The sequence below is a fragment of the Lepidochelys olivacea genome (genome assembly GCF_965140295.1).
Source record: "Lepidochelys olivacea isolate rLepOli2 genome assembly, chromosome: 20".
Lineage (NCBI taxonomy): Eukaryota > Metazoa > Chordata > Testudines > Cheloniidae > Lepidochelys > Lepidochelys olivacea.
Window position 1 is genome coordinate 16,721,490 of NC_140430.1, and position 21,324 is coordinate 16,742,813.

The 21,324-nt window shown below is 55.0% G+C and overlaps 1 protein-coding gene across 1 annotated transcript in view; it reads left to right on the forward strand.

Annotated features, from left to right (window-relative positions):
- Positions 1 to 16,141, forward strand: part of PRR36 (proline rich 36) — a 41,199-nt gene extending 25,058 nt beyond the window's left edge. Inside the window, exons 2-6 of the mRNA XM_084610713.1 lie at positions 2,669 to 3,185; positions 4,325 to 4,379; positions 8,495 to 8,640; positions 9,404 to 12,040; positions 13,569 to 16,141. Of these exons, the coding sequence (XP_084466839.1) occupies positions 2,750 to 3,185; positions 4,325 to 4,379; positions 8,495 to 8,640; positions 9,404 to 12,040; positions 13,569 to 13,996 (3,702 nt within the window). The 5' untranslated portion in view covers positions 2,669 to 2,749 and the 3' untranslated portion in view covers positions 13,997 to 16,141. The remainder of the gene's footprint in view (positions 1 to 2,668; positions 3,186 to 4,324; positions 4,380 to 8,494; positions 8,641 to 9,403; positions 12,041 to 13,568) is intronic.
- Positions 16,142 to 21,324: the final 5,183 nt, after the last annotated feature.

Consider the following 21,324-nt stretch of genomic DNA (forward strand, 5'->3'; position numbering starts at 1 on the left):
TGCCTGTACAATAAAGATTTTTCTATTATGTAACTGCTTTCTAGTGTATTCCAGCCACTTAGTAGAATTAACAGCTCCAGCATTTTCCAGGGAGATAAAGAATAGATGGTAAGCACAAGGCCTTGTGGATTTCCCTGTGAGCTTGGGGGTCCAATGCTATCAGAGTTGCATCCCTGGGGATTTGGGTTCCCTTTAAATCCAAGGGGATTTCGGGACTTGAGTCCATCTGGGAAAAATCTCTCAATCCAAGCAGGTTGGACTAAGGCGTATTCCCAGATAGCTTTGGACTGGCTGTGTGGTGCAGGGCAGATTTCCACCCTGGCAGTGCCTTAGTTTCCCCAGCTGTGAAATAAGAATGAAGCTGGCCTGTTTTGCAGGGAATGGGGTATGAGGCTAAATTTCATTCAATCTGTAAAATGCTCGGCGTCTCAGGCTGAAGGGAGGTTACTAGTGGAGTTCCTCAAGGATCGGTTTTGGGGCCAATCTTTTTATTACTGACCTTGGCACAAAAAGCGGGAATGTGCTAATAAAGTCTGCGGATGACACAAAGCTGGGAGATATTGCCAACACAGAGAGGGACTGGGATATCCTACAGGAAGATCTGGATGACCTTGTAAACTGGAGTAATAGTAATAGGATGAAATGTAATAGTGAAAAGTGCAAGGTTATGCATTTAGAGATTAATAACAAGAATTTTAGTTATAAGCTGGGGACGCATCAATTGGAAGTAACGGAGGAGGAGAAGGACCTTGGAGTATTGGTTGATCACAGGATGACTGAGCTGCCAATGTGATATGGCCATGAAAAAAGCTAATGCGATCTTGGGATGCATCAGGAGAGGTATTTCCAGTAGAGATAAGGAGGTTTTAGTACCGTTATACAAGGCACTGGTGAGACCTCACCTGGAATGTTGTGTGCAGTTCTGGTCTCCCATGTGTTAGAATCATAGACTTTAAGGTCAGAAGGGACCATTATGATCATCTAGTCTGACCTCCTGCACAACACAGACCACGGAATCTCACCCACCAACTCCTGTAACAAACCCCTAACTTATGTCTGAGCTATTGAAGCCCTCAAATCGTGGTTTAAAGACTTCAAGGTGCAGAGAATCCTCCAGCAAGTGACCCGTGCCCCATGCTACAGAGGAAGGCAAAAAAGAAGGATGAATTCAAACTAGAATAGGTACAGAGAGAGGCTACTAGGATGATCCGAGGAATGGAAAACCTGCCTTATGAAAGGAGACTCAAAGAGCTTGGCTTCTTCAGCCTAACCAAAAGAAGGTTGAGGGGAGATATGATTGCTCTCTATAAATATATCAGAGGAATACATACCAGGGAGGGAGAGGAATTATTTAAGCTCAGTACCAATGTGGACACAAGAACAAATGGATATAAACTGGCCATCAGGAAGTTTAGACTTAATTAGACAAAGGTTTCTAACCATCAGAGGAGTGAAGTTCTGGAACAGCCTTCCAAGGGAAGCAGTGGGGGCAAAAGACATATCTGGCTTCAAGACTAAGCTCGATAAATTTATGGAGGAGACATATATATGATATGATGGGATAGCCCTAATTTTGGAAATTAATTGATCTTTGACTATTAGTGGTAGATTTGCCCGATGGGATGTTAGATGGGGTGGGATCTGAGTTGTTACAGAGAATTCTTTCCTGGGTATCTGGCTGGTGAGTCTTGCCCACATGCTCAGGGTTTAGCTGATCACCATATTTGGGGTCGGAAAGGAATTGGCATAGGCCCTGGAGGTTTTTTGCCTTCCCCTGCAGCGTGGGGCAAGGGTCACTTGCTGGAGGATTCTCTGCACCTTGAAGTCTTTAAACCACAATTTGAGGACTTCAGTAGCTCAGACATAAGTTAGGGGTTTGTTACAGGAGTGGGTGGGTGAGATTCTGTGCCCTGCGTTGTGCAGGAGGTCAGACTAGATGATCATAATGGTCCCTTCTGACCTTAAAGTCTGAGTCCCGAGCTCCAAAAGAGTGGGAACCCTTCCTGTGTGGAGGGGCAGGCAGTTGACATCCACTGCTGCGGAATTTAACTTTGTGTTTTAAGTTAAACTCGTGCTTAAGCCTGTAAGTCTTTCCCAATGCAGCACTGCCTTCCTGAACCTGCAGGCAGCTCTGTGCTGCTTCTGTTGCTCATCTTTCTACCTAACCATGGGGACCTGTATGGGCTCTAGTCAGTTTCATGGCTACTCTGTCTATGGGCACTCATGACAGTGACCAGCACAGACTGTTTTGTGCCCCTTGGCAAGGCTGAGCAGGAGGAGGATGCCAGGGCTGGAGCTATTCATGGGGTGGGGGGAAGTCCCTCTAAGATTGGGGGAGGGGATAAGACACCCCACTGTTAAGGGGCCTGATGGAGGAGAGCCCCCTCTTCCTGGTGCTTGGAATGCTTCAGAGGCTACTAGCCAGAGGTGGCCAGGGAAGATGGGATCAATGGACAAAGCGTGGGGATGGGCCTTTCCCATCAGGTCTGGGGAGGTCAGGGCTTCTAACCTGGTGTGCTACGGGTGGGGGCTGATCTTTCAGCTCTGCCCCTGGCTAGTAGAGATTTCCCTCCCTGGAGGTGGGGGAGGCAAAGCTTTAGCTGGAGGTGCTGCAGAGTGGGGCGGAACTGGTCCCTCTCTGATTAACGTCTGTCTCTTTCGGTCCTAGCTCGGAGGCAGAGGAGGATTTGGCTGTTCTCCATCACCTTGGAGGGGGCAGACGGCCTGCCCAGCACCTGGGTGGCACAAGATGGATGGCAAAGCTACTGCCAATGGGCCCCCCCCGCCCCAGACCAAGGGCACGGCAACTGCTGGGAAAGGGGCGGCAGCAGCTGGCCAGCCTGCAGCAAAACCCAAGCCTGCCAAGAACGCTGTGAGATCAGCCCCCGTCTCTGGAGCTAGGCGGCCTGCGACCACCCACGCCCATTCCCCCGCGGCCCCGGGTGGCGGCTCCAAGCCGCTCAGCAATGGGGTGCCCCCGAGGGCCGAAGCCTCGCAGAGGAAGCCACCGGCAGCAGCAGCAGCACCCAAAGCTGGTGCTGCCGTTGCCAAGCTCACTCCGGCCAAAGCGGTGGCCAGGAAGCCGGCGGGCGAGAGTGGGGCAAAGCCTTCAGAGAAGGCTGGGCCGGGCAAGGCCGGGCAGCTGAAGGCCGTGAGGAAGACGCCGGTCCCAACTGTGGCCTTGGGTATGTTCCTCACCTTCCTGCCAACACCAGGCCCGTCTGGGCGGGTGGTAGGGTTGTCAACCCTCCAGGATTGTCCTGGAGTCTCGAGTAATTAAAGATTGTCATGTGATGAAACCTCCAGGAATACGTCCAACCCAAATTGGCAACCCTAGGGGGTGGCACCAGGCTGGGATCCCTGGGACCTACAGGTGCCTTAGGGCCTGTTCCTCAGCCCCTTGTCCTACGCCAGGGCGGTTCAGTCCTGATCTGGGGAAGGCTCAGTGCAGAAAGTCCCCTGTGGGCTGATAGAAGGCTGTAAGGAGACTGGGGGGAGGAAGGCTGGAAGGGGGGGCTCTCACTATGGCTCTATAGTAAAGGGGGGAGGGGTGTGCTGGGCTGTGATCAGAACCCCCCAAATAAAACGGCTGGCAGGGCTCTGACAGACTGGGGTCAGGGGTTGGTGTTGCTGATAAGGGAGCCACGTTGCGGCATCCTGTCCCACTGCAGGGGCAGGGCAATGCCATGCTATGGCATGATAGGTAAAGCGCTTAGCGGGGGAGGGTCCCCTTAGTCTCACACCCTCCCACACACACCGTGACCTGGCTTGGGGGAGTGGGATAGAACCCCTGGTTTCCCCTGCGCTAGTGATAGCCAGGGTGGTTGAGAGGCCCCTGTTTGCAGCGAGCGTGGCAGATCATAGTCCCCGTTCCTAGCGGGCCAGGTGCCCGTCCTCCCACTGCCATGGGGTTCGGCCCCTCTGCCAGAGGGGCCAAAGCTAAATCCCGTTCCACGGAGGGTGGCCCAACTGCACTGATGGGGGGCAGCACCAGCTTCCTCTCCTGTGTGCCCTGACTTCTTGGATCCCAGAGCTGGGAATAGAACCCAGGAGTCCTGTTGCCCTGGCACTAACCTACCTGCCCAGAGCTTTGGGCAGCCCCTCCAGCTTCTTACTCTAGACTTCAGGGCTAAACTCCAGAGCTGTCAGCCTGTGCTCTCTGCTCCCGCATCCACCCCTGTGGAACTGGAACGCAGCCTGTGCTCTCCGTGAAACACCCCCCCACACACACACTCCATGTCCATTGATATTGGAACAGCGGCCTCATCAGTAACCTCAGATCTCCGGGCGCTGAAGCTGTGTCTGTCTCTCTCCCTGTTTCTAGTCCCAAAGTCGGCCTCAGTGAAGCCTGAGAAACCGGAATCTGCTAACCCTTCCAGGTATGGTATGAAGTTGCCTGCTGGCTGCTCTTGATACTATGGGGACAGATGTGGGAGGGGCTGGGTAAAAAGCCTGCCCTAGGATACCCAGCAAGGGGGCACGTGGTGGTGCTAGGAAGGCTGGCATTTGATGGGGTCTGGATGAGATTTCCATGTGGGATGGCTCCTGATCAGGCAAGGCCCTGCCCTTGGGACCCCCAGCCCACCTGGAGCAGCAGGCAGAGGCAAATGCCATGAGCCACGTGCAGGGTGTGTGTGCTACCTGATCTGATGTGATCAGACGCAATCACGCGAATAACAGCATGAGAAGGGCTGGTAGCGGGAGTCCCTGATCTAGGGGAACTTCCAGAGGAAAACCGTCCCAGATCAGAGGCAGCACTTGGGAGAGCATGAGATGAGACGGAAACAGACTCTGTGTTAGAAACCTTTCAGAATTTTCTCTCCCATTAGTGTGTGGTGGGATGTTCACTGGCGGTATGTTGTTCAGCCACTAGATGTCCCTGAGCTGCATAGCATTCCAGTCAGGGAGTGGTCCCTGGTAAACAACAGAGACAGAAGTGGGACATGAGTTAAGTGGAGGCTTGTCTGTGGTTCAGTAAATGCTTCCTGTTACCGATGGACTGTGGTTCTGCATATCATGAGACAGAAATATCCCAAAGGGGGGAGGAGACTTCTGGTGGTAGACGGCTCTTTAATCTAGCAGCCGAAGTCCAAATGAGATCAATGAAGTTGAAGCTAGCCAAATTCAGATTAGAAATAGGGTGAATTTTTAGCCCTGAGAATGCTGTGGGGGATTCTCCATCCCTCTAAATTGAGCCTGGATGTCTTTCTACAAGAGATGCGTTGTCTCAGACAGATGTGAACCTGCCTGATGCACAAAGCCCCAGGTGGCTTGTCTGGCCTTTGTTTGTTGGAGTGTATGGGAACAAGGCAGCGTCCCTTTTGGACTGCTGGCCCCCGTGTTTTGAGAGCTGTCAGAACCTGTCCGAGCAGCAGGCCGTAGGTGACTAGGCCTGGCTTGTTTTGTGCATAGTTGGGAAATAGGCTTATCTGGGACCCAACGGTGGCTTTTTTCCTGTTATGTAACAAACCAAAGAGATGACAAGAAATAGCTACTGCTATTCTTCCTGGAAGGCTAAAGGAGACCCCTGCGCAACACAGGAGTCCCATGACTCGGGAGCTGTGGCTGAACTAGGGAGTGGCCTTAAAAACAAAAACAAACAAAACCATCCAGGCTTGATTATTCTTAAAGACATCCAGTGATGGAGAAACCACCACGCCCCTTGGGAAGCTGTACCAATGGTTCATCACCCTCTCTTAAAGTCCATTCACCCATTCTGGCCTAGTGGGTGGCGGGAAAGCCATAGACATGATGTAACTTGATTTTTAGTGAGGCTTTTGTCACAGTCCCAAGTGATCCTCTATCATAAGCAAACTAGGGAAAGGTGGGTGTGCAACTGGTCATACTCGTAGTTGTTCCAGTGCTGTGATGTCCTGCAGGGGTCAGTCTTGGGTCTGGTACTAGTCAGTATTTTCATTCATGATTTGGATCATGGGGCGGAGGGTAAGTTTATAAATGTGCACATGACACCAAACGGGGGGTTGCAGGCACTTTGGAGGAGAGGATGAGAGTCCGAAATGACTGTGACAAATTGGAGGATTGGTCTGAATTCAACAAGATGAAATTCAGTAAAGGCACATGCAAAGTACTTCATTTAGGAAGGAAAAATCAAATGCCCGTCTACAAAATGGAGAATAACTGGTTAGGTGGTCATCCTGCTGTAAAGGATCTGGGGCTTATAGAGGACAAGTCAACAATGTTGCAAAAAAGGCTAATGCCATTCTGGTGTGTACTAACAGGAGCGTCCTATGTAACTGTCCAGCTCTGCTCGGCACTGGGGAGGCCTCAGCTGGAGTCCTGTGTCCAGTTCTGGGCGTCGCACTTTAGGGAAGATGTAGACAAATTAGAGTCCAGAGAAGAGCAACACAAATGATCAAAGGGTTAGAAAACCTGACCTGTGCAGAAAAGCGAAAAACCTGGACATGTTTAGTCTGACAAAAGAAAACTGTGGGGGGAGGAACCAGACAATGGTCTTCAAATACATGAAGGGCTGTTAGAGAGGACTGGGATCAATTGTTCTCCATGTCCACTGAAGGTAGGATGAGAAGTAATGGGCTTAAGCTGCAGCAAGGGAGATTTAGGTTAGATATTAGGAAAAACTTAACTACGCTGAACAATTAGATTAAAGATCTGGAACAGGCTTCCAAAAGAGGTTTGTAGAATCCCCGTCACTGGAGGGTTTTAAGAACAGGTTGGACAAACAGCTGTCAGGGATGGTCTAGGTGTACTTGGTCCTGCCCCAGTGTTGGGGGGCTGGACTTGATGACCTCTTGAGCTCCCTTCCAGCCCTGTTCTTCTGGGGGAAGTGGACTTTTGTCTTCAATTAGATAGCTTAAAAAAAAAAATAAAGTATAGCTAAAAGGCAAATCCAACTCTCACCAGCACACCTTTACTGAATGCCTCAAGGTAATGGGGAAAGCTTGAGCCAACACTGTGCCCAGTTCCTGGCTCCCATGTGGACTGGCCTGTTTGAATTCTGGGAAGGGTGGGGGCTAGGCCCACCCAAAACTAACCCCCACCCCATCAGCTGAGGACTTGGGACAACACATGTGAAAACAAGGATGTGGGAGCGAGGGGGGTGTGTGTGTCAAAATGAGGGCACCTGACAGGGATTCTGAGCAGAGAACCCTGGCCACCTGCTGCTCAGAGGAACTCTGCCTGGAGACAGGATACCAGTGGGGCTGGAAATAGGCCCCACAGTTGCAGTGCAGCTCCCTGAGATAAGTCAAGAGATAAGTTATCTCTCCTGAGATAAGTCAAGCTTGTCAGTTTCACTTGAGCGGCTAGTCAGTTTCACTCCCCCAGTGTGTTAGTGGGGTTAGAGGGCTCTCAGCATCCCACCCCGCAGGTTAGCGGGAAACTCTGCTTTGAATGGGACTTCAAATGTTCTTCCCGTTTTTCTCTCTCAAAACCCTGATCCCAGCACTGGGGGGAGGCCAGGGCTCTGGCTCACCGGGGAGGCCCGGCAAGCTGCCCTTCAGTGTGGATATGGTGGGGCTAATCGGCTGTGATTCGGAAGGGGTTTTACTGTAACCCCAAGACTGATGGATTCAGCACTTATGTTCAGAGGCGCTGCAGCTGCAATGCGTCCTGCCTGCCGAGGGGGCTTGCAGCTGGGAGACAAAGGGGGTGTTGGAGGGGCACCAGTCAGAGCTCTCCAGAGGGTGAGCCTCTACTTGCAAGAACGTGGCCTCTATTCAGATCCCCTAAGCTCCTGGGCTGGCAAAGGGCCTGGATGGCTTGGATTTGTTTGGTAGGTGGCCAAGTGCCTCTCGGTGCAGAAAGGAAAGGCCGGCCCAGTGACTAGAACTCTGGGATAACAGGCTAGGCCAATAGAGGGCGCTGTGAGCTGCTGCAGCACCCTGGGAAAGCCGCTGGGTCCCACTAAAAAGCTGGGGACTTGAGACACTGGGTTCAGTTCCCAGCACCACCACAGCCTCCCTGTGTGAGATCGAGCAAACCACTTTGTCCCCTTTGCCTCAGTTTCCCCTCCTGGGTACATTGGAGTAACAGCAGTAAAGATGGTGAGGTGCGCAGATGATACAGTGACCCCTGCTCGAGCTAGTCAGGGAGCAAGGAGTCCCCCAGTCAGGGTTGGGAACATCCGTCTCAGACCACTGCAGACTGGTACTAGGCAGTCCCTTTGTGGTGCAGCAGTGCGTGCACTGGGGGAGCTTGCTCTGGCATCCCCTGGGCTGTACCACTTGGTCCCTCTGGTGGACAGGGCACAGGACTGGCTCTTAGGTGACCTGGGTTCTATTCCTAGCTCTGCCATTGGCCTGCTGGGTGACCTTGGGCAGGTCACTGCCCTGCCCTGTGCCTCAGTTTCCCCATATGTAGAGTGAGGAGAACAGGGCTTTGAGCTCTGCATGGGAGAAGCGTAGAGAACATCCAGATATTCAGGGTGTGACATGGACCCATCTCTGTTGACTGCATGAGACAAACACCTGCTGGCTTCTCTCTCTCCCTTCACCCCTCTCTGTTCTGGTTTCAGACCCCCTGCTCCAGGGACGGAGTACACCAGAGCCCTGGCCAGTAACAAACCAGCCATGGCCAAACCTAAGCAGATGGCGCCACCTGGTGGCCAGGCCTCAGCAGTACCACAGCAGCAGAAGAACACGGCCGCCTCCGCAAAGAAAGGTACACGCGCCTCGCGACTAAGCATGGGTAGGCGGCTTCGATCTGACACCAGCAAGCTACGGTGACCCCACCGCGCGGGCAGCCGGGGCGTCTGAGACCCAGGGTCTGCTTGGATCCCTTGGGAAGGGTGCCTGGGGCAAAGGGCGAGGTGTATTCGTAGGCTGCTGCCCGCTTGGGCCGCCGGGCTCCCCCTGACCCTGGGCAGGAGCGGGGGTGGCCCTTCCTCCGGGCAGCGGGCTGCTGCCGCTCGCTCGCCCAGCGGTGGGATGTCCAAGGAACGATCTCCACCCCCCCAACCCCCCCACTTTGTTACCCCAGTGCCCCGACGTGCTGCTCAGGGCTCAGCTCCTCTGAGAGTCTCTCCCTGGCCCACCATGCTGGGGGGCACGGGGACCCCAGCCAGCATGGAGCCGATCCCAGGGCTCAGCTCCCCGCCCTGGGCATTAGGGATGCAGCTGGAGTGTTCTCTCATTTCCTAAGGGAGCGCATGAGTTGGAGCAGCCCCGGGGCTGCTCCCAGTGACTCTGTGGGCAGGGCCATCGTTAGGACCACCACCAAGGTGGCTTAAAGCCTGCTCTATCCTTGCCCCGTGGAGTGAGGTGGTACTTGGGCCACTTTCGTGGGACCCAGTGGCTTTCCCAGGGTGCTGCAGCAGCTCACAGTGCCCTCTATTGGCCTGGTCTGTTACCCCAGAAGGCACTTCCAATTGGCTATAAATCTGCAGCCTGGCCCTGAGACCTGGCTTCTTTCTTGTCCCTTACAGACCTCGTCAGAGCTGCCCCCATCTCCAGGGCCCGGCTAGCTGGCTCAAACCCTGCCCTCGACAAGATTGCTGGCCAGGTCAAAACTGCCAAAGCCAAGCTCCCGGTGGAGCCCAAGGCCAAGAGCCACCCAGTCCCTGCCGCTCCCAAGGGCCTGGAGAAGCCAGGGCCTCCGGGGCCGAAGACCTCTCCCAAGGCAGGGGGCAGCCGTCCTGTCACCCCACAGAGAGCGGTGGCCTCCACCCCGAAGAGGCTGATTGCTGGGAGCCCTGGCAAGAAGCCCCCTAAGAAAGAGGCTAGCTACAACCTGGAGCCAGTGCCTGTGCCCAGGAAAAAGCTGCTTTCCTCAGGGCAGGGAGAGGCCAAGGAAGCTGCTGCCAATGTCCTTGTGGCCTCTCCTGATGCCCTGCCTGGCACGGAAAGGGCAGCCCCTGAGGGCGCCGTGAGGCCTCTGGATGAGCAAGGATTAACGCCAGAGGTGGGCCCGCTCCTGCCCAAGCCGGTCCCTGCAGACAAGGATGCTCTGCTCCCAGCACCTCCAGCCTATAGCTCACGGGAGCAAACACCCGTCAGGGACCTGGAAGGGGTGGTTGGAGGTGGAGCACCCCAGGAAGGAGGAGGCTCATCTGGCCCAGAGCTGGTGGCAGCTGAGCCTCTGTCCCACCAAGAGAGCTGTCCTGGAGACCAGCAGCTGACTGGTCTCTCCCCACCACAAGAGGTTGGCTCTCCTCCCAGAGAGATGCTGCCCACAGCAGGTACCTGGGGGCCAAAGCCAGTGGGCACAGAGCTCCCTGATGAGATGCTCACACCCCAGGCAGAGCAGAGCCTGGTGGACACCCCGGCTATGCCTCTAGACCCCTGTGAGACTGGCCTAGCAGCCGAGGGGGAACCATTGCCCTGCCAGGAAGCGCTGATGCCTGCTGAGCACCTGGACTTGTGGTCGGAAGGCAAAGGAAGAGCGGTTCAGGACATGACCTGCCTGGCCCCAGCCCAGCTGGATTCCTCCTGCCCAGCCGGGGCCTCCCAGATGCTGCCCCTCAGTGAAGAGATCCCTCGGGGTGGCACAGGGAGATGGCAATCTCTATCCATGTCACCGAAGCACCCGGCAGAGCCTCTGCGAGGGGGGGAGCGGGAGGAAGAGACGCCGGCACAGCCAGAGGCAGAGTGGTCAATGCACGAGATGGACTCATTGCCTCGGGTTGGCCTGGAGGGGGTCTCCCCAGAAGATGTGGCAGAGCCAGGAGCCGTGGAGCTGAGAGAGGAGCGGAACGAGGGGAGTCTCTCTCTGACCCTGCCAGGGCATGGACAGGAGACCCAGGATGCTCTTCCCCTGGAGAAAGGAACACAGGGCGCTCGCAGGGGCTCTGGAAAGATGGAGGATCTGGATGCTGAAGGAATGACTAGTACAGAGGCAGTGGCTGCTTCCCAGGGGATAGAGGGGCTCAGCGGAGAGCCTGTCCGTGCAGGGCATGAGCCAGGGGAGGCGGCGGCTGCTCCCCCCACAGAACAGCTCCCTGAGGACAGCAAGGGCCCTGAAGACCAACCCAGCCTTGCTTCTCCTCCTGGCATGTCCCTCTCTGGTGCTGGGGGGTCTCTCCCTGCTGAGCTGGCCGGAGTCGCCTTGAGAAGTCCTGAGGAAGCCGAGCTGGGATACGACCACCTAGGTTCTCCTGGAGACGTTGCCAAGGTGGGGTCTGCAGAAGGGGAGCCCTTACTGAAGGGTGGGGCTGATGTGCTGGAGGACCCAGAGCCACATGCCCAACGGGGGTCACCGCTGTGCCCCGAGGTGACCATGCACAAGCCTCAGAGCCTGCCCCTGAAGAGCCTGGAGCTGCCCCAGGAGCCAGCCCAATGCCCCCCGCACCCGGGGCAGCTGTGGTCCAGTAGCGCCGAGTCGGAGGGGCCGCCCAAGAGCCGCTCCTCCAAGTCCAGCACGCTGAGCGGCCCCGACCTGGCCGGCAAGAGCAGCAGTGAGACGAGCACCCCAGAGGAGCTGCGGGAGTACGACAGCAGCTCTGGTGTGGAGTCGAAGTCAGACGAGAAGCCAGAACAGACCTTCCCTCGCAGCCCCCTGGAGGACCTGCTGGGGGAGCAGGACCTGGGGATCCACATGGACAAGGGGGACGATGAGGCAGAGACCCTCCCAGCAGACGAGCTCCTAGGTGACCTGCCCACAGTGTCCTCTGAGGAGGAGGGCGAGCTGGACGGAGACCTCCTGAAGGAGCCTGATTTCCCTGCCATGGGCAAGCCCCTGGTGTGCCGGGCAGCCTCCCCGCCCCGCAAGCCGTCCCTGGAGGAGTCGGAGCTGGGCTCGGGTGATGCTGGCACGGGGACGCCGGCCTCCACCAACTCGGCCACCTCCTTCGATGCTGCCTTCCACCTTCCCTCCACTGACAGCTGCGGGAAGAGCCCCGGCCTCTCCTCCCTGGAGAGCGAAGAGCACTTGACCGAGAACACCAGAGACCAGATCCCCAAGGGCGCCGAGCCGGCCAGCCTCCCCGAGACAGAAGAGCACAGCAAAATCTCCCTCCCCAGGGACTGGGGCTGCCAGCTGGAACGCCCCCTGCAGATGGGCCTGGCGGACGAGGAGGAACCGGCCTCCCAGCCCTATGGCACTGCTCCCCGTGGCCCGGCGGCAGGTAACGTATAGAGGAGCCTGCCATGTGTGTCCAAGTGCCATCGCCGAGGTACCTTAAAGCTTAACTCAGTCATGTGCAATAGTACCCCCTGCTGAAGGGAATCTCCCCCCCGCCCCATCAGTGTTCCCCCTCTTCCTCTCCCGGTGTTTATCTCCCACCTAGCCAGAAGGGTCTGACATTGCTGTACAGTCCCTCGTTCATAGCCTACATTATTCTGTGTCTAGATCAGGCTTTCCCCCCAGGATCATGGGCACCTAGGGGGAAGACATCTGTGTTTTAATGTTCTTCCGTTTCTGGGTGGAGGATTGGGGGCCAAACTTTTTAGCCTTTCAGTACGTTGAATAAAGAGTCACTTATCTGGATCTGACCTCCTGGCCTGTTCTTTGTATTTTTGTGCAGGACTCTTACCTTAGCTTGGGCTGGGGAGGGGAGATTAGAGGGAGCGGGGGCGTGGGGTGTGATTGGCAGCAGCAAGCAGAGCCAAGTAGGTTTGGGGTGGGGGCTAGGAAGCAGCCATCTATCATGGCTGATGTCTAACTGCTTGGTTTGTAGCCTAGCAGTAGACTAGAACGTCTGGCCTTAGCCATAGACGTTCTGTTGCCATGAGTTCTCCAGGAGATAGTTTGGCCACCACATGGAAGTTCTTCATGGGGCTGAGAGCGTCTCAAGCCTTCCCTAGACCACCATGTGGTGGGCAGACTCTTCTAGACCCCACCAGCCCTCATCTCCTGGATGTTTTGGTCCAAGGGAACTTTCCTGAGTCCACAGACCATAGTTTTGAGAACCAGAGCACCTGATGCTGTAGTACCTTCCCTTGGACAGATCTAGCCGAAAAACCAGGCCCCTGCCATGACCCGAGGCCTAGTTCTATGGGCAGCTTCAGTGATGCGGTTGTCATGGAGACGCTAGATAACTTTAACAGCCGAAGGATGCTGTGCCTAGGTTGGTCCCAGCGCATTGTGCTTAAATGGAAGCTTCGTGGCTGGTAGGAGATGGACCTAATCTAGGCATCTCCCACCAGACTCTGTCCTCCTTGGTGCTAAACCCCAGGTCCCTAGCTGCAGTACAGGACCCAGACATGCAGTTAATGTTGCATCCATCAGCCAACTCACTGCAGCAGGAGTAGCTCCACCCAGCAAAGACCATCTGGGGGGGGGGGGGAAGCAGTGAAGGCGCCACTAGCCTTCTCCTTAGCTGCTCTGCTTAGGATACTGCCCCCAAGACCTTGTCTCCCTCCTGGGCAGCTGCTGGCAGCCTGGGTATCGCTGCCATGGAGGCATCCCGAAGATCTGGCCATAGGCGGGGAAGTAGGAGCCAGTTCCTAGTTGAAGCCGCTTTGGGCATCTTGCCTGGGTGGGGTGGTGTCAAATGGGCTAACCCTGGATGTTGCCTGGACTCTCCTCCCTGCCTGTCTGTGTGTGCCTATGCCAGTCTGTCCTGTTGGTGCCCCCTGTCTTTCCTTCGTCCGTCTTGACACCCCTCCCCATGGGCTGTTGTCTCCAACCCGTGCTCCTGTGCCCTGTTGTAGGTGAGAGTGGGGCTGGCCTGGGGCCCTTGTCCTGGGGGCCCTGCCCCCCTGAAATCCTCTCCACCATCTACGAGGTGGAAGGAGGCGCAGAGACCCCTGGGCAGGTGCCGGAAGAGGAGGATGGGAGCTGCCAGCTCCTGCCCGCTGACCCCCGTGACAAGGCCCCCCTGCACCTGGGAAGCCTCCAAGCAACTGTCATGCAGCAGCTGATCAGCCGGACTCTGCTCTTCTCCACCACTGGGGAGATGCCAGTGGGGGGCAGAGGGGCCCCTGTCATGAGTGAGGTGGAGCTCGGCAAGTGGACAGACCTGCTGTCACCATTGGATGAGTCTCGGGCCAGCATCACCTCAGTCACCAGCTTCTCCCCCGAGGACGTCTCGTCTCCCCAGGGCGACTGGACGGTGGTGGAGGTGGAGACCTTCCACTGACTTCCCCCACCCACGCTGGCTTCACCCCCTCTTCCCCACACCTCCTCTGGTTGAAGACTCTGACTGTTGTGGCTTAAATCCCTGCTGTGACCTGCTCTTCTCCTTCCCTTGGCTTTTCTGGGGGATCATGCATGGTGGGTTGGCCAGTGCCTCTGGTCCAGCCACGCAGAACTTTCCTTCTACCTCTTGGCCCACAGTGGAGCAAGTGGCTTCCCAAGTAACCAGGCGGAGGCGGCCACTGGAAGAACTTGCACTGGGATGAGACGTAGCTGCTTCCCCCGAGTCCTTGACTTTGGTTTCAAATGTCTGAATTCTGATCTTGTCCCCTCTTCCCCAGCTCCATGGAGCTCCCAGAGCCTGCAGGTGAAGGGTTAACAGCAGGATGGGCAAAACTCTCTTTTGCAAGCCCCTTCCTAAGGTGGGGTGAGCCCCTAAGAGCCCCTGCCTGCCACATACCTCCTGAGTCTGGTCCCTTAAGAGACCCTTTTAGTTTGTTAGCCCTGGTGGCCTCCATAAGGAATCTAAAATCTACAGGTTCTTCGGCAGAGGCTGGAAGAGGGGTTAGCAGTTCCCAGCCAGTTCTCAAACAGCCAAGCCCATCTCTTCACCTCCTTCCCACCCGCTGCTAGAAGAGGCCTCTTCCTTCAGGAGAACAGTGCCAACCGCCCATGGTGTAGCTGGAAGAATCGAAGCCATGGCGGCGGTGGAACTTTCCTTGCCCAGGGGCTCTTCCCCCTCGAAGACATCGAAGAGTTGGGGTGGGTCAGTTGGGTCCATGATCTGTCTAGCCTGTGGCAGGATGGGGGGAGGAAGAATGACATGGCCTTAAAGCTGGACCTAACTCTTCAATGAATGTTCTCTAATTCTCTTCCCCCCCACCACCATGCTCTTGGAGCTGGGCTCATGGACCGGGGCTGGGGGGCTGTGCTGCATGCATGGGGGTAGTTTGCCATGATTTGCTTGCTGCATTGGAAGAGAGCAGAGGCGTTCGCTGACGTTCCTGCTGTTGCATTGTGGGGGTGTGGAGTTGTTGTGTTTGCTTTTTGCTGCTGTGGGTGTAGCCTTTATGCACAGATCTGCTCTCTCTGTTGACTGCCGCTGCCCAGCCAAAACTCCAGTAGCTGAAAGAGCCCTGATAGTGGATGGGTGGGGGGTGGATTGAAGGCTTGGATCCTCAGGTCGGGCCTGGGTGCAGGGGGTTGGGGAGGGTCATGGGCAGAGTGGGGTGGAGAGGCTTGGAGGGGGGCTGGGAATTCCTCTCCTGCAGGGGTCAAGCCTCTGGAAAGGGGGTGTGTTTTGTGGCAGCCCTGCACCCTAGCTGCTCGCCCCTTGTGTCTATGTGTAGGCTGGCTTACAAGAAGCCTCTGCCTAGGTCCTGACTACTGGTGGCAGAGAGGAAGGCCCCATGGTGCCATCTCCACCATAACAGCTCAGCCCCGCTTCCCTCTACTGTGCTGCTCGGCTCCAGGGGAGGCGCTGGGCTGGATGCTGTGGCGGGGACCTCTCTGGTGCCATCCATGGCTTACCTGAGGACCTCAGTGGGCATGGAGAAGAGACCCTTGCTGTGCTGAAGAGCACCAAACTCTGCTCATCTTCCATAAAGTTCCACGGGTAAGCTCCTCGCTGGAGGAACCCCAAGGCTGCTGGCTGACTTCACCCCATGGAGGGGTGGCAGCAGGCTTCTTGCCATGGCCTAGCCACGGCTCACTACTGAAGTTTAGAGGAGCCAGATGTCAAGCCAGCTATGCAGCCTCCTGCCCCTCAGACTTGGCCATCTTCAAGGGATAGGCCTGCGTTCTCCAACACTTGGATCTCAAAGGGGAAAGCACGGGCCGAAGAAGAGCCCAGCTCTTCAGCCATTCCCAGTCAATGGGCGTCCGTGCGGTTAGGCTGCGTCTTGCGGAGAGGGACGTGGTTCTTCAGCCTACCTCCCCTAGAGCCACAGCCTGCTAATGTGTGTAACGGTGTTGTCGTGAACTGTAGGGAACCTAGCTGTAGTGGAGCAAGTGGCCTTTTTGATGAAGTGTGTGTCCTGCTGGTTTCATTTTAACATGACAAACTGTGAACAGGAAACTCATTTAAACAACAGCTGTGGCTTTTTTTTAAGAGACTCTTTAGGTTTTTAATAAAGATGAATTAAATGCTCTGGTGTTGGGCTCTTCCTGCGTGACCTAGGCTGGAGTGGGAGGGAGAGTGGAAAAGGGGATCTCTGTGCCACCGGTTGGCAATATCTGAGTTTTAAACCTTGGTTCACCAAGTCCAATAACCCCAACAGGCCCCAATTGAGAGGGAAGCCCATAGGGATGGCCTAAATGTGCAGCACCCAGCCCCATCTCAAAGCTTACACCCTAAGAAGGGTGGGAGGAGAAACTGAGGCACAGAGAGGGGGAAAAGTGCATGAGACGGCAGTGACCTGACTAGCAGGCTCTATTACCTCTCTGCTTCCAGAGCTCTTGAACCCATGCTCTGAGCAGGGGGGGGAGGATGAATGGGCTGTATGCACCATTGCAGCTTCTCTGAGAAGGTAGCAGGCTCCAGCCAGGTCCCTGTCTTCACCAGAGGCCAGTAGTAGCTGTGGTCGATGATTTTACATGATTGAGGTGAAAACAGGAGCCATGCTTGAGCCAAGAACTGCCTCCTACTCACAGGTGCCTAAGGAAGGTGTAGTGATGGGATTATCCACCTCCTTGGGAACCGTCTTACAGCATATTACTGAAAGGTTGGGCCTGAACTCAACCACAGGAAGTTGAGACTTTGCAAACAAGCAGCAGCCTTTAGTAATAACTGGCTCGTAGTCTCCATCAAATAATCCTCTTTGTCTAAGTGCTGTCTTGAGGGAGGGAAGGCCTGAGGCTCGGGCTGGGCATATGGAAAATGCTTCTTGTGATCACTCTTAGTCCTCTGGCCTTTCAAGCACCAGCCCCTTGCTGTTTTCCCAGGACAGCACCAGTGGTCTAGGCTAATACACAGTCCCATTGCCTCAGTGTGGTCCTCCTATGCCCTAGTGAACTGACATCGGCCCTGGCCTGATGGTATCCAAGTATGTATCACAACCTCTGCAAGGTGCTATTGTTTCCCACTTTACTGACACATGAGGCTCTTAAGCTGCAGCTGTCAGCCCAATGGTCCATCTCGCCCATTAGCCACTGCTGGAGCCTGAGCCTCAGGGAGCATGTACAGAGCAGGGCAAGGAGATTTGACATTGGCTTTGGCTGCTGGCAGTCAGAGGTTTAACATCCATGCAAGCAGAGGGTTACATCCCTGGCCAAGAGCCAGTGCTGGCCCTGTTCTCCATGAACTAATCTAGTTCTTCTTTAACTCAGTTATACTTTGGGCTATCACCCTGGCAATAAGTTCCACAGGGTAATTGTGTGGAAAAAAGACTTCACAGAACGGGAACAGACCTCAGTTGGGCATCTAGTCCAGTCCCCTGCATCCAAAGCAGGACTAAGTAATAACTCTACCATCCCTGACTGTCGAACTGCTTCTTAAAATCCTTCAATGATGGAGATTCCACAACTCCCCATCGCAATTTATTCTGGAACTTAACCACCCTGACAGTTAGGAAGATCTTCCTACTGTCCAACCTAAACCACCCTCACTGCAATTTAAGCCCATTGTTTCTTGTCCTATCCTCAGCAGTTAAGAACAATTCTTCAGCCACCTCTTTGTTACAACCTTTTATGTACATAACCTATTATGTTCCCACCCCCCTCAGTCTTCTCTTCTCCAGACTAAACAAACCCAGTGTTTTCAATCTTCCCACATAGGTCACGTTTTCTAGACCTTTAATCATTTTTGTTGCTGTTCTCTAGACTTTCTCCAATTTGTCCACATCTTTCCTGAAAGGTGGTGCCCAGAACTGGACACATGACTCCAGTTGAGGCCTAATCAGCACAGAAGAATTCTTGTTTTGTTTACAGCACACCTGCTAATACATCCCGCGATGTTGGCTTTCTTTGATCCCTTGCCCAAGAACTCCTTCTGAGACCATTATTTTACATTCCTTGTCTTTGTATTAAACCTGCTTCTTATTAATCTCATCAGTTGACCCCTCCCCCCCCACTTTGTTACTTCTCCTTTTCCACAATACAACTCTTCTACCAGTCATGATTTTAGACCTCTATCATAGAATCATAGACTATCAGGGTTGGAAGGGACCTCTGGAGGTCATCTAGTCCAAGCCCCTGCTCAAAGCAGGACCAATCCCTGATTCTTGCCCCTGATCCCTAAATGGCCCCCTCAAGGATTGAACTCACAACCCTGGGTTTAGCAGGCCAACGCTCAAACCACTGAGCTCTCCCTCCCCCCCATCTATCATACCCCCTCCTTACCCATCTAAGCCCAACTTGCTTTAGTCTCCCCTTGGGTAGAAGCCATTCCCAACCCCTGATCATCCTCGTTGCCCTTCTGTGAACCTTTCCCAGGTTCCCTAGATCCTTTTTGAGATGGGGCAGCTAGAACTGCACACGGTGCTCAAGGGGCTGGGGGGATGCCCATGGGTTTATAGCATCGGCTTGTGGGATTTTCTGTCCTTGTCCTACTAGGTCCTAACAACCTTTCTGACCACTGCTGCAGTGAGCGGATGTTTTCAGAGAACTGTCCACACTGATGCTAAGCTTTCTCTCAAGCTAGCTTAGAAGCTAAATACACCTGCACTAGCTGGGCTGCTGCAACTCACCCAGGGCCACACCCCCTGACCTCCCACCCCATAGCCTTAGACTCCTGCTCTAACCCCCTGCGTCCCTGGAGTCCCACTCTGCTGCATGGGAAGCCCCTGGGTTTGTAGAATTGCACTAGAGCAGGGCTGCTGCTCTGTAGGTTGGGGATGACCCCTTAATTCCCAATCAAAGAATCTCCTAACCCTCCTTGGTTACAGTGAATACAATATAGCCACAACCCCACCCTAGACTTTAGGGAGGAGACGGAGGGAGGGTGGCCCTAAGCAAAGTCCTTCAAAGCTGTCATAAAATTTTCAACCTTTGATGCTTCCCAAACCTGCACTGGCTCTTCCACTTCCCCCCATCCCCAAGAGCAGAGATGATCTCCCATCTCTTTCTTGTTGCACAGGCTGTTTGGGTGGCCCACAGCTGGCGTGGGGATTTAATCAACAGGGCCTTAAAGAGGCAGCAGAGGGGGGTGGGGGAGGGGAGGGTCTGGTTTCAGAAAGTATGAGCATCCCCTCACTGAGTAAGGCCCCAGAAGCATCCTAAGATGGGCACTTAAAAAAAAAGGGGGGGGGGCAGCACAAGCCTTGCCAAAGCAGCTAAAGATCTCCAAGTCTTTTCCCAGGGACAAAGCGCTAGACAGGGCATCAGAGCTGGATTCTAGTCCCACTTCTACAGGGTGACCTGTCCTGATGCTGTCCTGGGACTCTGCGGGGTCCCATCCTTGCTCTGTGCCTCAGTGTCCCCAGCTATAAAGTAGGGATATTGTAAAGGGTGCTAGAGGAGAGCTAAGGATTATTGTTTCCTAGCAGATATTGCTGGATAAATTGGATGGCCAGAGGGATTTAGGCAGTTAGCTCCCTTTGAAATCAACAGGAAGTCATTGCTATCAAGGGGAGCTAGGCACCTGTGAGGATCTGGGCCTAGATCCCTTCTGCTGCAGAGTTTTGCTTTCTTGCTCTTTTAAGTCCCCTCCCACTAGTCCTGTCCTCCTCCATGGAACCAGGGTCAACAAGCTCTGACTTGGATGTTTACAGAATTGTAATTCTCCTTTGGCAGAGATATTATGCCTCATTTCAACCACTCTCCCCCAGAGCCCAGAATGAGATCCACCAGGTCCTTCCACCTTCCTCAGCAGTAGCTGGTGGGCGCTCCCACCACAGGGATACGGGGCTTGGTGGAGCAGGGGGGCACATGCCCTGGCTGGCGATTTCTATGTTCCCACCAGCAGGCAGCTGCCATGGGGGGCAGCTGAAGAGGCACAACCTTCCCCCCTCTTCACCGGGGAGAGAGAATCACCTGGCCACCACCTCCACCAGGGGACAGCCCCAGCTCAGCAGATAGAGGCTGCTGTGCTCAGCAGCCACCATTGCTCCATGGCCCCTCTTCCCACAGCCACAGGGATCAACTCTGCCCTGCTCCGCCTGCCCTTTGGGCTAGGGAGAGCCCAGAGGAATCAGACACGCAAGGGGGCCTGTGGAGAGCAGGGTTCAATTCCCAGCTCTCCTAGATTCCACCTGGGACCTTGGGATAGTCACTGTAATGCACTGGACCTCAGTTTCCTCACCTATACAATGGGAGGAATGATCCTGCCTTTGTCTATTGGGGCCAGCACTGATTGGATGGAGCAGCACCCCCTGTTGAGCTCCCACCCTGCTCCCTGCAACAAGGCACCCCCTGGTGTGACAATGGGGCCAACACTGACTGCTAAGGGAGAGTGCCCCCTACTGAGCCCCCAGCAACAAGAGGAGAGAGCCCCTCCAACAATCAGGCACTGGTTGGGGAAGTCAAAGTAGCCCTCAGGGGTATGGGGAGAGGAAGGGCCCTGGCCCCAAGGGGTTTCCCAGTCCACTTCCTCTGCCCCCCACGAGCAAAGCCAGGCGAGTTGAGATTCAAACCCTTTTCCCCCAAGCTCTTACCGGGGTCAGCACAAGAGGAAACACCTCCATCCTCTGGGTACTGGGCTAACAGGAAGCCAGCATTCCTTCCTTAACAACCAGCTTCCCCAAAAGGGGGTGAGGGGGGAAGAGGGGGAGGTGCCAAAGCACAGGAACCGGCCTCCTCTGGCGTAAGTGAGGTCTAGTCGTTCGAGTGGGGGGGGGGGCAGCTGGAAGTCAGGATTCCTGGGTTCTAACCCCAGTTCTGCCACTGATCATCCCCTCTCTAAAGTGGGAATAATCTCACTAGATTCCACTCCCCTCCCAGAACTGGGGACAGAACCCAGGAGCCCTGACCCCCACACAAACCAACCACTAGCCCATATTCTCATTCCAGAGCCAGGCACAGCACCCAGAAGTCCTGACTCCCAGCCCCCGCCCAAAAGCACCTCTCTTTAGACACAACTCATCTCTCGGCTGTCCTAAGCTCTGCCCTCCCCCTCCCATCCTGAAAGGGTCCAGAAATATTAACCGATTGGTGTTTCTCTTGTTTTTAAGATATATTTTTTTATTTTAAAAAAAGGAAGGTGGGGGGAGGGGAGGGTGCGATATTAAAAAGCGACTGACTCTGGGTAGCATCCATTGATATGTAAAAAAACAAACCAAAAAAAAAAAAAAAAAAAACAATTTTACCCCCCTGCCCAACCAGAGAATAAAAAGGATCCCCTGTTAAAACCTTCCCCTGATGCAGGGCACCCCCCAGTGCCCCACCCACCCCCAAAAA